A 14,824-nucleotide genomic window follows, 5' to 3' on the forward strand; every position below is an offset into this window, starting at 1 on the left:
CCCAAACTGAATCTTTCTTCCGAGGTGATAAGGGCAATCCTACAACAAAATCCATCGTGATTCGATCCCACTTCCATTCTGGTACAGTGATTGGCTGTAATAAACCTGACGGAACTTGATGTTCAGCTTTGACTTGTTGACATGTTAAGCACCTTGCCACATATTCTGTAATATCTCTCTTCATACCATGCCACCAATAGAATTCCCTCAAGTCACGATACATTTTATTTCCTCCGGGATGCATAGAGTATAAACTGTTGTGCGCTTCTTGGAGTATATCGTTCTTCAACTCTTTATCATCTGGCACATACAATCTTCTTTTGAAATATAAGTATCCCTCGGGACTTTGATCGAATCCATGTGTCTTCCCTTGAGAGATCTGATCAAACTTAATCTTCACTTTATCATCATTCTTTTGAGAATCTTTAACCCGCTGAATCAGTGTCGATCTCACTCTTAGTTCTGCCACAAGATTTCCATCATCTGATACCTCTAGCCGTGCATTCATCGCTCTCAAAGCTGCAATTGATTTCCTGCTAAGTGCATCTGCCACAACATTGGCCTTCCCTGGATGATAATCAATCACACAATCATAATCTTTAAGTAACTCTACCCATCTTCTCTGCCTCAAATTGAGTTCTTTTTGTGTAAGTAGATACTTAAGACTCTTGTGATCTGTGTAGATATAACATCTTTCACCGTATAAGTAGTGTCTCCAAATCTTCAAGGCAAATACAACGGCTGCCAATTCTAGATCATGTGTGGGATAATTTCTCTCATGTGTTTTCAATTGCCGGGAAGCATAAGCTACTACCTTACCTTCTTGCATCAATACACAACCTAAACCATTATGCGATGCATCACTAAATACAGTGTACTCCTTTCCCGATTCAGGTTGAATTAGTACAGGTGCCTCTGTCAAAATCACCTTTAGTTTATCAAAACTTACCTGACATTCATCGCTCCAGTTAAAGGGCACATTCTTCTGAAGTAAAGTAGTTATTGGCTTTGCTATAATAGAAAAACCCTTCACAAATCTGCGATAATAGCCTGCTAACCCAAGAAAACTACGAACCTCTGAAACATTTTTCGGAGACTTCCATTCCACAACTGCTTCAATCTTCTTCGGGTCCACTCGAATTCCCTCTGCTGATATAATATGACCCAGAAAAGCAACTTCTGTCAGCCAGAACTCACACTTACTAAGCTTTGCATACAACTGTTTATCTCTCAATACTTGCAAGACTGTTCTCAAATGCCGTTCATGATCATCCCTGGTTTTAGAATACACAAGTATGTCATCAATAAACACAATTACAAACTGATCAAGGTATGGTTGAAAAACCCGATTCATCAAATCCATAAAAGCAGCTGGGGCATTCGTCAACCCAAAAGGCATAACTTTGAATTCATAATGGCCATAACGAGTTCTGAAAGCTGTTTTAAATACATCATCATCTTTCACCTTCAACTGGTAATAACCTGATCGCAGATCAATCTTCGAAAATATGCTTGCTCCCTTCAGTTGATCAAATAAATCATCAATTCTAGGCAAAGGATATTTGTTTTTAACAGTTACCTTGTTCAACTGTCGATAATCGATACATAATCTCATGGATCCATCTTTCTTTTTCACAAACAACACTGGCGCTCCCCAAGGTGATACACTCGGCCGTATAAACCCTCGATCAAGTAATTCTTGAAGTTGAGCTTTCAATTCTTTCAATTCTGTCGGAGCCATTCTGTAAGGGGCCATCGATATCGGTGTGGTGCCTGGTGTAACTTCAATAGAAAATTCAACTTCACGTTCTGGTGGCAAACCTGGTAACTCTTCAGGAAACACATCAGGATATTCTGACACTATAGGTATATCAGCTAACTTCGGATGCTCTATTCGTGTATCTAGAACATAGGCTAAATATGCCTCACAACCCTTTCCCACAAGCTTACGAGCTGTAGTAACAGAAATCACATTATCAAGATAGCCTGATCTCTTACCAACCACTATCACCTCATGATCATCTAGTGTATACAACGTTATTCTCTTCTTACAGCAATCAACTAAAGCACGATGAACATACAAGCAATCCAATCCCAAAATAAGGTCAAATTCACGAAATGGTAACTCCATCAAGTTGGCTAAAAAGAGACATCCTTGGACATTTAGAGGACAATTTCTATAAACTCGATTCACTACCACACTCATACCCAGGGGATTTGAAACTAAGATATCATATTTAGTCTTTTCTAAGGGCAAATTATGTTCTTCTATAAGTCTATCACAAATATATGAATGAGTAGAACCGGGATCAATCAAAGCAATAACAAGCACATCAAATAATGTAAAGGTACCAAGTATAACATCAGGAGCATCGGTGTCCTCGCGAGTCCTCATAGCATAAGAACGTGAAGGAGCTCTCTGTGCTGGTCTCTGTATGGGCTCAGATGTTGCCCTCTGTCCTCGTGTTGTTCCAAAACCCCTTCCGATTCCACGACCTTGTTGCACCCCTGGCGCGATCTAGTCTCAGAAGCTTCTGGAACATTCTGCCTCCTTGGACAATTTCTGTAGTAATGATCCTTAGATCCACATAAGAAACACGTCCCTAACAGTCTTCGACATTCACCATGGTGAGGTCTTCCACAATGTTGGCACATCGGTACTCTGTCTGATCCTCCAGTACTAGCCATTGAAGTTGCCTGTTGCCTTGGCCTAAACTCTGACATTTGGCTTGGTCTTTGGCCTTGGAATCGACTAGGCGCTGAACCCCTGTTACCTCTAAAGTCTCTGAATCTCTTCCCCGAGAATCGAGAAGCCGAGTGAGATGATTCTGCAGGTCGTTTCTCCTGATTCATAGAGCCTCTCTTCAACTTTCTCAGTAACTTTAAGTTGTTCAAGAGTCCTGGCAGCATGTGATAACTTTGTCAAATCTGATGTCTCCAATCCAACTAGTCCAGCTTGGATAATACTCCTCAGACCTCTTCTAAACTTCCGACACATATCAGCATCTGAATAATTTATCTCTGGTGCATATCGTGAAAGACGTCGGAACTCAATCTCGTACTGTTGAACAGACCTTCTACCTTGAACTAACTGTAGAAATTCTTGTCGTCGGTCTTCTAAGTACTGTTCCCCAACATAGCACTCACGAAATTTATTCAAAAAGAAATCCCATGTCAACATTTCGGGAAGAGTAGCACGAGCCACACTGGCCCACCACCTGTGAGCCTCTTCTTTCAAAAGTGTCGTTGCACCCTGTAACTTTTCATCTGGTGTACAAGTTATGCAGCCAAATATTCGCTCTAACTGTTCCAACCAGTACTCAGCCTTAGTTGGATTATCATCTAGTCTACCTCTGAAGTCCTCAGCGTGATATTCATGCATTTGTTTAACGATTGAAGATTGACTTGGTGGCACATTCCTAGCAATCTGTTGCATTGCAGCCGCCATAGTGCGTAATATATCATCTTGCCCCGCCATAGGAGCAGCAGCGTCGGCTAAAGGAACCTCCTCAGACTCTGACTCAGAAGAAACCTGTAAAGGACTAGAGGCTTCTTCACCTGACATCTCGATCCTGATTAAAATGGCAGCTGTGTCAAGTCACAGAGATTTCAAACCTATGTGGCATGCTTCTATACATATTAAAGACTCAACTAAAGCCCGAGAATCACCTAACCTGGGCTCTGATACCAAACTTGTAACACCCTTTACTCGGTTAGTTCTAACCGAGTAAAGGGTGTTACAAGGGTTATATTTCACATTCCTTTATCTGTCTAAGATAAGACATCTTCTGCACTTTTTGTCTTTAACCGTTCATGAAAAATTCACTGGTCATTACAAACCCTACAAGAAAACAATATGAAGGGCTATTGAATAACATGGACCAAACAAATTCCCATACAATCAGAATGCTCACTGGAAAATCAAAACATGAATATTAACATCTTGAGCATACATTAGATGATGATTAATAACAAAGTGCTAATGTAATAACTTCATAAGCTTATTGAAATCTACCTTTGATTAACTAATATCAGTATTTAAGAAAATCTAAAGAAACTTGAGTGCAAAGTGTTAACTCTTAAGTTGACATGCACACACACCTTAAGTAACATCTGCATAACAAATAATAACAATGCCACATGTTGCAGCAAAACCAAGAACATTTCTAGAACAAGTGCTTATTACACAAGAATATATTGACAGATAATAACTTATTAAGTATATTGAAATCTGGTTTTGATTGACTAATATCAGTATTTAAAATAAATCTAAAGAAACATGACTGCAGTGTGTTAACTCTTAAGCTGGCATGTCCACACCTTAACTAACTTTTGCATGATGAATAATAACAAGGTCACAGGTTGCAACAAAACCAAAAACATATAAAAAACTAATGGCTATTCGACATGAATACATTAAAAAAAATTAGTTCAATTATCCAAATGATATATTTACTATCAGGTACATGTGAATATTAATCACAAAAAAAATATTATAAAATAAATTCAAATTTTAAAGCAAGAGCCAAAACACTCAAATTCCTCTATAAATAGAACACAAGGAAGAGATAAATGCACTCACCATTTCAGATTCCAAGTTTCATAAATGGCTGCTTTCTTCAGGTTGCTAAAAGATCTTCAACCATGCATACACTTCCAAGTGGTTAATCAAAGCTCGATGTGTTAGAGCATATGAAGTGTCTGGATCAAACAACAAATTAAATATTAGCTCACCAAATTGTGTTCTTGAAGATCAAGAGGTATGCATCTAAATTTATAGTTTTAATTATCAATATGCAGAAAGTTTAATACAATTTTAAATTATTTTTATTGTAGGGGACTCAGATTTATGCAAGTTTTCCACGTTATATAATGCATAAATTCAAGGACCAAATCAAAGAAAACAAAGTTTTATGTATTCATAATTTCTTTGTGAATAAAACCGTGTAACAATCATAATCACTACAAATAAAAATCGTCTATTTATGAACCCAAAAACTCAAGTTCTTGAAGTGGAAGACTTAAAATTCGTAGAACATGTCTTCCAGTTCAAAACTTTCAATGAGGTGACAGAGATAAAAAAGAATTGATAGGGAGTCACTGTTTGGTAGGATTTCTTTTTTCTTTAATGATTTTTGTTAAAAATTTATAGAAATTTAATTTATTTATTGTCACATATATAATTGGTGTTGTGGTGGATATTGGAAATGTGGTGACACAAGGAAACTCTAAACTCCTAGAGTTGCAGATAATGGAAAAGTAAGACATGTTGTGCGGAGACCATGTAGACTATTATTTAAATCAAATGGAGACTATTAACAATGAAATAATTCCAATCATAATTGTGAGATTCCGCAAGGTCAACATGTTTAAAGGTAATTATTTAATTTGTTCAGTAACATATATTTTAATATTATATATTATAGATACTTTACATTTTGTATTCTAATATTTGTATGACTAAATGCAGGTGAAAACAAGATTGGAACATATTTTAATGTCTCCAATGTGCTCCTGAATTATGACTGTAAAGAAGTACATGATCTATACAAATGGTACACCAACACATAGTAGACAAATGTTTTATAATAATAACTATATATGTCACAACCGCACTTTGCTAAGGATAGCGAAAGCGAGGAAAACCGCGACTAATAAGAGGGATTAAAGAAGCGGGAAATAAAAAGGGCTAGAACTTGAGAATTTCACAAAGGCCAAGTCATTTTATATCAAGAGGCCAAGTATTTCATTACATGGTCTGGAAAACAGAATAAACATCTCCTCAACTAAATCAGAGTTGATGGTGAGGTTCTACAATTCTCACTTCACAAAAGAGCAGCGGAATAAGTCCTTACTAAACGACTTCGTGTGTGAAGACACGAATCGTTGGGAGATCAACTTGATAACATCGACTCCGATCATCACTCCATCCTCTTGACGTTCAACCTGCACATTTATAAATACATGCAGGGCTGAGTACAGGAGTACTTAGTGGACACGTGCCGAAAACAAAACATACATTATATATAGTTGTCATCCATCTACAGTATCGCACGGGGGATTTTCTTAAAAGGCCTGAGCTTACTAAGTTCTTTTGTGAGCTAAAAGTTTGACTGTAGACTAGGTTCTTTCATAAATCCTCACTCATCATTCATCGTTCATCATTCATCATTCATCGTTCATCGTTCATCATTCATCGTTCATCGTTCATCATTCATCATTCATCGTTCATCGTTCATCATTCATCATTCATCATTCATCATTCATCATTCATTCCAGTCAAGTGTCGCTCCAACGGTCACCCATCATTCCATGACAATCCAATGACAATCCATTCCATGACAATCCAATGACAATCCATTCCATGACATTCATAAAAAAAAAACAAAACATCTATGGCATGACAACAATTTGAAAAGAATCATAGCTCCATTTTGAGAAAAGATGATTTTTCATAATTTCGCATGTATTTGATTTATATCCACACTAGTGTGCTGGATAAAGAAAGCCCACCTGGTATGCTTATTCTTCAATTCGATTACTCGCTTTGACCTCACTTGCCCTCGAACAATTTATCCTTTGAAAATAAATAGCGTAGCACGCTAATTAGTACTTGAACTATTTCTCCTTAGAAGGAATGCATGTACCCTATGGTATAGCACCTACATCCTTAGTCTTGTCTTACATGATTTTCTTAGTCCTACCTCGGCTTCACTAATCTGTAAAACTTAATTATTCACTTTGCTAAGTCCGGAGAAATTCTATTTTCTTGAAAACAAATACTTGAGCATTTAATATGGATTCTTGGAAAAATCCTTTCTTAATCTTTTCTTTTAATTTTCTTAAGACCGCCCATGGCGTCGCGGGGCGACGCCGGTCGGCCCATTCACTTCTCCAACTTTAATATTTTCCGTCTTCGAAATTTTAATAAACTATTCGGGAATTAATTCATCAAGCTCCAAATCAAATCTTAAATTAATCCCAGCCTCTCATAATTAATTCTTGGCCCAAATCATGGATTACTTACTGGCCCAACTTAAAGTAGCCCATCATAAAAATCACTCTTAATTAATTCAAATGGGACTTAGCCCAATAATTAAACTGGTCCATCAACTTTCTTTGCCTTAGGCCCAAAGCAATGACCCACTTCCTCACTTTCCCCCATCGTGACTTTCTCCCTAATTTCACATTCTTAAATCCCTAATTTAGAAAACACAACAGCGGCTTCTTCCCTCTTCTTTTCTCGGCGATTCGCCGTACAATTGGCTCGCCGGAGATTCGCCGGCTTCGTCTCCTCCATCTCAACTCTCGGTCACCGCACTGACCTCTTCTCTTTGGCGGTGGAGTCATGGCGGAGCGAATTCACCCGTGGGGCTGAGGCGTCGCCTCGGTGCTCGCGGTCTCGCCGCCCTCGTCCCGCTGCGTCGATCGGTCAGCCGGTCCTCAAGGCGGAGCCGCCGTGCAGGGGTGCACGTGGCTTTCACGCCGCTTTGTTCTTTCCGTTGAGTTCTCCGAAGAGCAGCGACTCTGGCCCACTCTCGACCTTCCTTTGACGGCGTCAACGCTGTCTCCGTCTCACACTGCTGCTCCGGCAGCGCCTCCTCCGCCGTCGGCCTCCATCGCTGCTGCCAGCGCCCGACATCAGCTCTATGCGTCGAGTCCTCCGTCACCGAAGGCCTAAAAGCTAAGTCCCTTTCCCCTTTTTTTCCCTTTAATTATTACTTAACTTTTCGGAGTTCTCGATCGATTATTGCTTTCATTACTTGGGGTGATCAAAGGTGACAATTTCTAGGTTCTTCTAAGTTCATGCCATGCAAAAACTGATACCACTTCTATGACCCTAAGTTCTTGTCCAACATGATATCCTATTATGATGCAAAGTATGGGGTTGTGAGGTTTTTACCTCAGTTTGGTGAATCCTCGTTTTTCCCTCTTGCTGCCGTCCGTTTCTCCCTCCGCCCGTCGCACTCCACGCCTGAGAAACTTGGGGGCCGAAAGAGTGTGAGGAGAGGATGGGGCGATGGCTGTATTTATAGGCCAATTCCTTGGCTTCTTGTGGAAGATTTTGGGGAGTGGAGCTTCTATTTTGGGGCTGTGTCCTAACTCACTTTCGAGCTTGGTGTTTATGCCTTTCTTACCAACTTGGTGTAATCCCTGGGGAGGAATCCAGACTGAATCTGATCCTTCTACTTTGGTGTATCAAGCTAAGCTCCTTTTATCTTTCTCTCTCTGTTTCTATTCCAAATTGATGAAGTAGAAGCTGGCAGCTTAGTCATTCCTTTTAACTTGTTCTAGTAATTGCACTCTAACTTTATTTTTTTTTTTGAAGAATGCATTCTAACCCATTTTTATCTTGATGTGGCAGATGGAGGACAACTTCCTTGCTGTCCCTAGGAGGCTGTAGGTTGATTTCTCTTGGCATGGAGTGGGTATGGAACCGAGATGGGTGTGGAGAGAATCCTCAAGGATTTATGGAGATCATGGCATTTGTTTCTTTGCCTCTTTGTAGCTCTCTATGTAGGATAGCTTTTGTAAAGTATAAATTCTCATCTCCATTTTTTAGTTGCTAGTAAATCCTAGATTCTTGAGCTTCTTAGAGCTTAGTACAACTATTTAAATTCGATCATTCCCAAAATAAAATACCTAGTATTCAAAGGTCGAGATCACACGATAGTCCAAAATTACAATCCACGCGGCTAAAGAAATTAATTAAGCTACTAATTCCGATTTATCTCGAAAGAAAGGAACGAAATTTCGGGGTGTCACAATATAATAGCAAGATGCAAGGATTAATATTACCAAACAAAATGTTAGAAAAATTATCAAAAAGGCTCTTGATGAATATGAGGATCTAAAAATAATAAGCCTTGAGGATACATTCTGCTTAGAGATTCTTTACAACATTTACATTCTTCTGATTGCATATTAGATAAAAAAAAAATTATGCAATTAAGTAAGTTGATGCATGCACACAGGAAGGAAATTACGGATATGTAGAGACAGTGCTTCCTCAGTCCTCGCTATGGGGAATGGTTCTATTTATCATGCAAGACTGTACTGCAACAACTGCATTAAACACTATTACGAAGCAATTGAAAAGTATTCTTTATTTTAAAGCAGTTTATCTATTATATATTTATATTTTAAAAGAGTATTACTAATAAAATTATAAATGTCTACATATATAATATAGTAGATTCAACCTTCTATGCATCACTATTGATATGGGACAGAGAGAGTCGCCAAATGATGGGGAAAAAGGGTTGAGAGGTTGTATTAGCAGATATGGAGATATACAAATATATAGTCTATACATATATAGTGTTAAGCATCAAACGTATGAAACCCTTGGATCCTTGGATTGAATGGTTGTGATAAGCTACACTATTAGACTAAGATGCTATATTATTAGCCAAGCTACATTATTAGACTAAAATGCTACATTATTTTACTAACATAGTACATTATTAGCTAAGTTGCATTATTAGACTAATAATCTATATTATTAGATGACACGTGGCATTAATCTAACCGTTAGATCACAATATCCAATGGATAACAAGTGTTTCGATTTTGAACAATATTTGCAAGTTGAAAATGATACATCCCCATAAATACATATATGAGTATTAAAAAATACTCCCTCTTTCCCATTAAAAATGCAACGTTTTCCTTTTCAGTCTGTCCCATTAAAAATGACACGTTTCTAAAAATGGAAACAATACTCTCTCTACTTTTTCTTTTCTCTTACTTTACTCTCTTTTCATTAACTCACAAAACAACACTACATAAAATCTCGTGCCGAAAAGCAAATGTTGCATATTTAATGGGACGGAGGGAGCTAACTGTGTCGTTCTCCAAAAAGCTAACACGTAACTCTAAAAAGCTCCTAAGACCCTTAAAAAGTCCTCACTCTCAATTAACAGTGTCGTTCTAAAGGAAGCTAATTGTAGCGTCTGCTAAGTGGACCTAACTCGCTAGAACTCTCTCATAGTTATGAAGCAAGTTATATTAAATCATACATGATTGTGTCACTCAATCATGCATCATCGGGATTAACTTATGGAAGAAACAAAGTAAAAACAAAACGGATATTAAATAGAAAACTGGAATTGTATAACCAATGTCGTTACTAACACATCCCTAGAATCCTATGAGTTTAGTTGCACATAATGAAATAAGCTAAACACATAGATTGAAGTGAAGACAATTTGAACATAAAACTAAAGCAAATAAAACCCGTAGGTTGAATCCTTGTCGTTCTTGATGTTCTTGAAATCCTTCTTCAACTCCTTGCACAATGACATACTCTAGCTTTTTATCTCTGGGAATTTATGTTGCAAAAAGAAGCTCTAATTTGATGAAGCTTGAGGTCATATTTATAGGGGAAAGTCATTCCTCATTGTAGAAGGAAAAGATCTTCAAAATATGGTAAATCTTGGGCCCAAATCTAGGTCAAATCGGATTCGCCACTTTTCCCGGCGGGCCGCCGCATCTTCTCCGGCGGTCGCAGCTTTGGAGTCCAGAGTCTCGGTACCTTCGGCGGCGGGCCGCTGCATGACCCCTGGCAGTCGCCGGACTTCCAAGCACGAATTTCCGAGGCGGGCCGCTACACTTCACTGGCCGCCGGGCGCCGGCGGTAGCCGTACACCTTGCGGCGGTCGCCTTTCTGAACTCCACATTTCCAGACTTTGCGTTTTGACTCCCTTTTTCGGCTCAAATATGCACATTTCTCACAAAACACGACAAAAATACCAAAATGTATAAAATATGCAATTATTGGACATGTAGAGTGACTTTGGCATTAAAAACGGACCAAATAATGGCCTTAAAATAGTACAAAACAGTGTCGTTCCCCATGGTCTTAAAATAATGGCCTTAAAATAGTACAAAATCCGAGCGTATCAATCGGTACCCCATGGTCGACCACCACATCATTCTCAATTTAAAATAAAAATTGAAACAGGCGGCGCTTCTCTCTCCTGGACCGAGGCCTCTTCCTGTTAGGTTGGGTATACTGAAAAGCATGTTTCGAGCAAGTTTCGCTCGAATAGAATCTTGCTTGTATACGTAAAACTCTATAATCCACTTTTAACCCGATTCAGTATTATTCGAGCAGTTTCGCACGAATAGAATCAGTATATTATTACATTGTGTTTGCTTGTGCATTTAGAAGATGTTTTATAAACATTTGAATGTATAAGAAGCAAACAAAGTCTAAGTCTTTTGCTTAGTAGACTGGTTGTGGGCGTCGTCCACTTTAAGGTAACACAGTCGGTTCTATGCAATGCTTTGCAAAAGAAAAAGAAGAATTTCACAACCCAGATAGACTTAGACTACCTATCGTGAAAGGTTGCAATGTCAGTCCGATTATTTCTAAGCCTTACTGAAATAAGATGACGTTGGTGTGGTATAGCACTGAATGGATCTAACAGCAAGACGTGTCTTTATGCTATCTATTGAAAGACTAGGTCTTGATAAAGAACTATTTCTTAATCTACATACGTTAGCATTGAGCATACGGTATTGATTATGCACTACTTTGACTTATCAAATGGTGCGGGTTTTTCGCAATCCAATAATCCTGATATATTGGGTAGTGGTGATTAATATCTAGCGGTGCTAGGATTGCTATTATGTTGAATCGTGCGCGAGGTGAGTCTCGTTTGATAATGTCCTCAAGAGGAGCTTGAACAAGGTTTTATTATTCGGAAAACTGGCCAGTTGGAGTTTTATTACTCTATGAATAATAAATAAGTGTTTCTTGCTAAGTCCACTCTTGGAATTAATAAGATGTTAATTAATAAGTCCATAGCAGATATTAATTAATTAATGGACATTTATATCTTAAGCGCGGGAAATAAATAATATAAATAATGAAAACCCGGATTACTTGTAATTTTGGATTTGGATGGGGAGAGTTCAATATTACTTCTGTAGTGGCTGCTCGTAATATTCCAATATAAGCTTGTATTAAATTGTGGGTTCAATTTAATTAGTAAAAAGCTAATTGGGCGAGCCCATATCCAAAACCTTCCATAGATCCCTGTCTGGGCCCAAAAGGAACTTAATATAAATAGGAGAATAAAGGAGACAGAAAAAAACACAATTTCATTATTTGTATTTTTCGAAAATTTCAGCTTCCCCAGCTGTAGGAATTTTCGAATTCCACTCCTTTTCCCAAAAGGATTTCTTCTGTCTTCTTTATTCGAGTCCTAGTATTTTGGTAAGATCAGCCCACCCTGATATCGAGATACAGTTCGGGAACCAGAGAGAAGATCCGTGGTCTAGTATTGAAGATCATCACGTGGAGAAGGCGCAAGCAATCGTCGATTCTTTGGAGAATCAAATCGGTAACTCTAAACCGTAGAATTCATGTTTTAGGATTTACTTTCTTTGAGCATGAATTATTTGCGTTCTTGCATGCAATTATCTGTTTAACATGTGAATTGATTAATCGCATAATCGGTCTAATAGATCCATGTCTGATTTATTTGTTTTGTACAAGTCTTCCGCTGTGCAAGGGGCACCAAACCCCAGCAATTGGTATCAGAGCCAATTTTTGGCTCTGATTATGTGTATTAATTTCATGTTATGTTAATTGCTTGAATGCATACAGAAAATTACATAGCTGCAACTTTATCAAATTCACGTGAGTTTGTATAAATATGTTTGTAATTTTGTTTCATTACTAGTTCTTTTGATTTGAATTAATTAAAAGAAAGTCTTTCTAGTAATAATAATCACGTGGACTGTATCGGATTTGTTTTCTTTTCAAATTGGATTGGAATGATTAAATGGAATTCGAATCACGCTGCAATCTCTCGATTCGAAGGCTGCAACTTGTAGCAGCAGCGGTAGGTTTTCGAGTGGGAGCCCTTCGTGGGCAATTTCCCGGACTCGAGATGGACTACGCTAAACCAGTGGGAGCTCTGCATGCACCGGGCAGCAGCCGCTGCAAAGGTGACGTCGCAGCAGCGACGACGCAGCAGCAGCAGTGCCGGAGGTGACACGGCAGAAGCAGTGGGAGTCCGGCGGTGCAGAGGCAGCGACTACACCGTAGCTGCGGTGCCTAGCGGGGTATCGGAGGCGACACATTGCAGCGATGACGATGCAGCAGCAGTGTCGGAGACGACGCAGCAGCATCGACATCGGGCAGCAGCTATGTCCCTCCGTGAGCAGCCCCATCAACGGATGAAATTAGGGTTTTCGTCCTATGCGCGACGCTCGCGCGGGTTCCACCCGCGCGACGTCGCATTGTCTCGTCTCGTGACTTCGCTTTCCAAAATTGATTAGGATTTCCATATCTTTGGATTCAATTTTAGAAATAATTCAAGTTTAATTTGGAAATAAGATTTGAATATATCTAGTGGATTTTATATATTATATAAGATTTGATTTTTTTATATTAAATCATGGATTAATTATAGATTTTATTCTTATTTTATGGATTTGTAGGGATTTAATTCCTAGATGAATCCTAGCTAAATTTGGATAAGGACAATCTAATTTTTATCTATATTCTATGGATTTGTATGGATGTATTCCTAGACAAATCTTAGTTGGATTTAGATAATAATAATATTATTTTATTCTTATCCTATGAGTTTATATGAATTTATTCATAGATAAATTCTAGATGGATTTGGATAGTGATAATATAATATTTTACTCTTATCTTATAGATTTATATGGATTTATTCCTAGATAAATCTTGGATAGATTTGAATAATTATAATATAATATTATCGTATTCTATGGATTTATATGGATTTAATCCAAGATAAATCCTAGATGAATTAGGATAAACATTTATATTAATTTATTTTATCCTATGGATTTGAATAGATTTAATTCTATTAAGACAAATCTTAGATGGATTAAAATAAGTATTAATCCAAGTTATCCTTATCTTTTGGATTTATGTCCTAGATAGACTAGGATGTTAATGATATATAAGAAATCCTTATTTAATTGGATTTAGATAAATTTATTTATCTAAGAAATCCTAAGTAATGTTTGATATATTCTGGATGTCTATTCTAAATAGAATTAAGATTTGTATAAATCTTGATTGATTGGATTTTATTTTTATCTTAGGGATTATGATGGAAGTGTTTCTATCTAGTAATATCCTAGTACGATTTAAATAATGATAATCCTAGATTAACGTTATCTTGAATTGTAGGATTTGATTTTATCAAAATAAAATCTAGAATAATCCTAAATGGATTTAGATAGTTAACTCTATCTTGATAAATCCTAAATAAATTTGGATAATTATTATCCAATATAAAACTTAATTATTTAATTGATTCTCCCTTAACTAGATTAAATAATTTTCGATAATTATCATGTTCGTTTAAATGCCATGCATTAAATGGATTTATCTGTTTATTTGGTGTTTATCTATTTTAAGTGGATTATCTGCTTTATCTGCTTATGTGATAATTATGCAAAAACCATATAAAAATATCTAAGTGATGATCACAACAAGTGCGTTGTATACGGTCTCCATCGGTTGGTTTGCAAATTTATGAAGCTAGTTTCTAATATTATCGCCACCCATGCTGTGGGGACAATAATCCTAAGAAATAGCAAGTTCATAAGGGCAGACTTCTCAAATATAAATAGTATGAACTAGAAAGTAGTTTCTAATATTATCGCCACCCATGCTGTGGGGACAATAATCCTGGGGTTTGGTGCCCCTTGCACAGCGGAAGACTTGTACAAAACAAATAAATCAGACGTAGGATCTATTTGACCGATTATGCGATTAATCAATTCACATGTTAAACAGATAATTGCATGCTAGAACGCAAAT

The 14,824-nt window shown here is 37.6% G+C and overlaps 1 protein-coding gene and 1 long non-coding RNA gene across 2 annotated transcripts; both read right to left on the reverse strand.

Annotated features, from left to right (window-relative positions):
* Nucleotides 1-2,776: 2,776 nt before the first annotated feature.
* Nucleotides 2,777-3,565, reverse strand: LOC125198043. The gene has a single exon (XM_048096506.1). It carries the CDS (start codon nucleotides 3,563-3,565, stop codon nucleotides 2,777-2,779), a length of 789 nt encoding a protein of 262 aa, XP_047952463.1.
* A 2,142-nt stretch (nucleotides 3,566-5,707) lies between these two features.
* Nucleotides 5,708-8,012, reverse strand: LOC125198044. The gene is made up of 3 exons (XR_007172340.1): nucleotides 7,904-8,012; nucleotides 6,514-6,577; nucleotides 5,708-5,946 (listed from the first exon to the last, which is right to left on the reverse strand). It is a non-coding gene; the product is annotated as an uncharacterized LOC125198044 (long non-coding RNA).
* Nucleotides 8,013-14,824: the final 6,812 nt, after the last annotated feature.

Source organism: Salvia hispanica, unplaced genomic scaffold, assembly GCF_023119035.1.
Source record: "Salvia hispanica cultivar TCC Black 2014 unplaced genomic scaffold, UniMelb_Shisp_WGS_1.0 HiC_scaffold_118, whole genome shotgun sequence".
Taxonomy (NCBI): Eukaryota; Viridiplantae; Streptophyta; class Magnoliopsida; order Lamiales; family Lamiaceae; genus Salvia; species Salvia hispanica.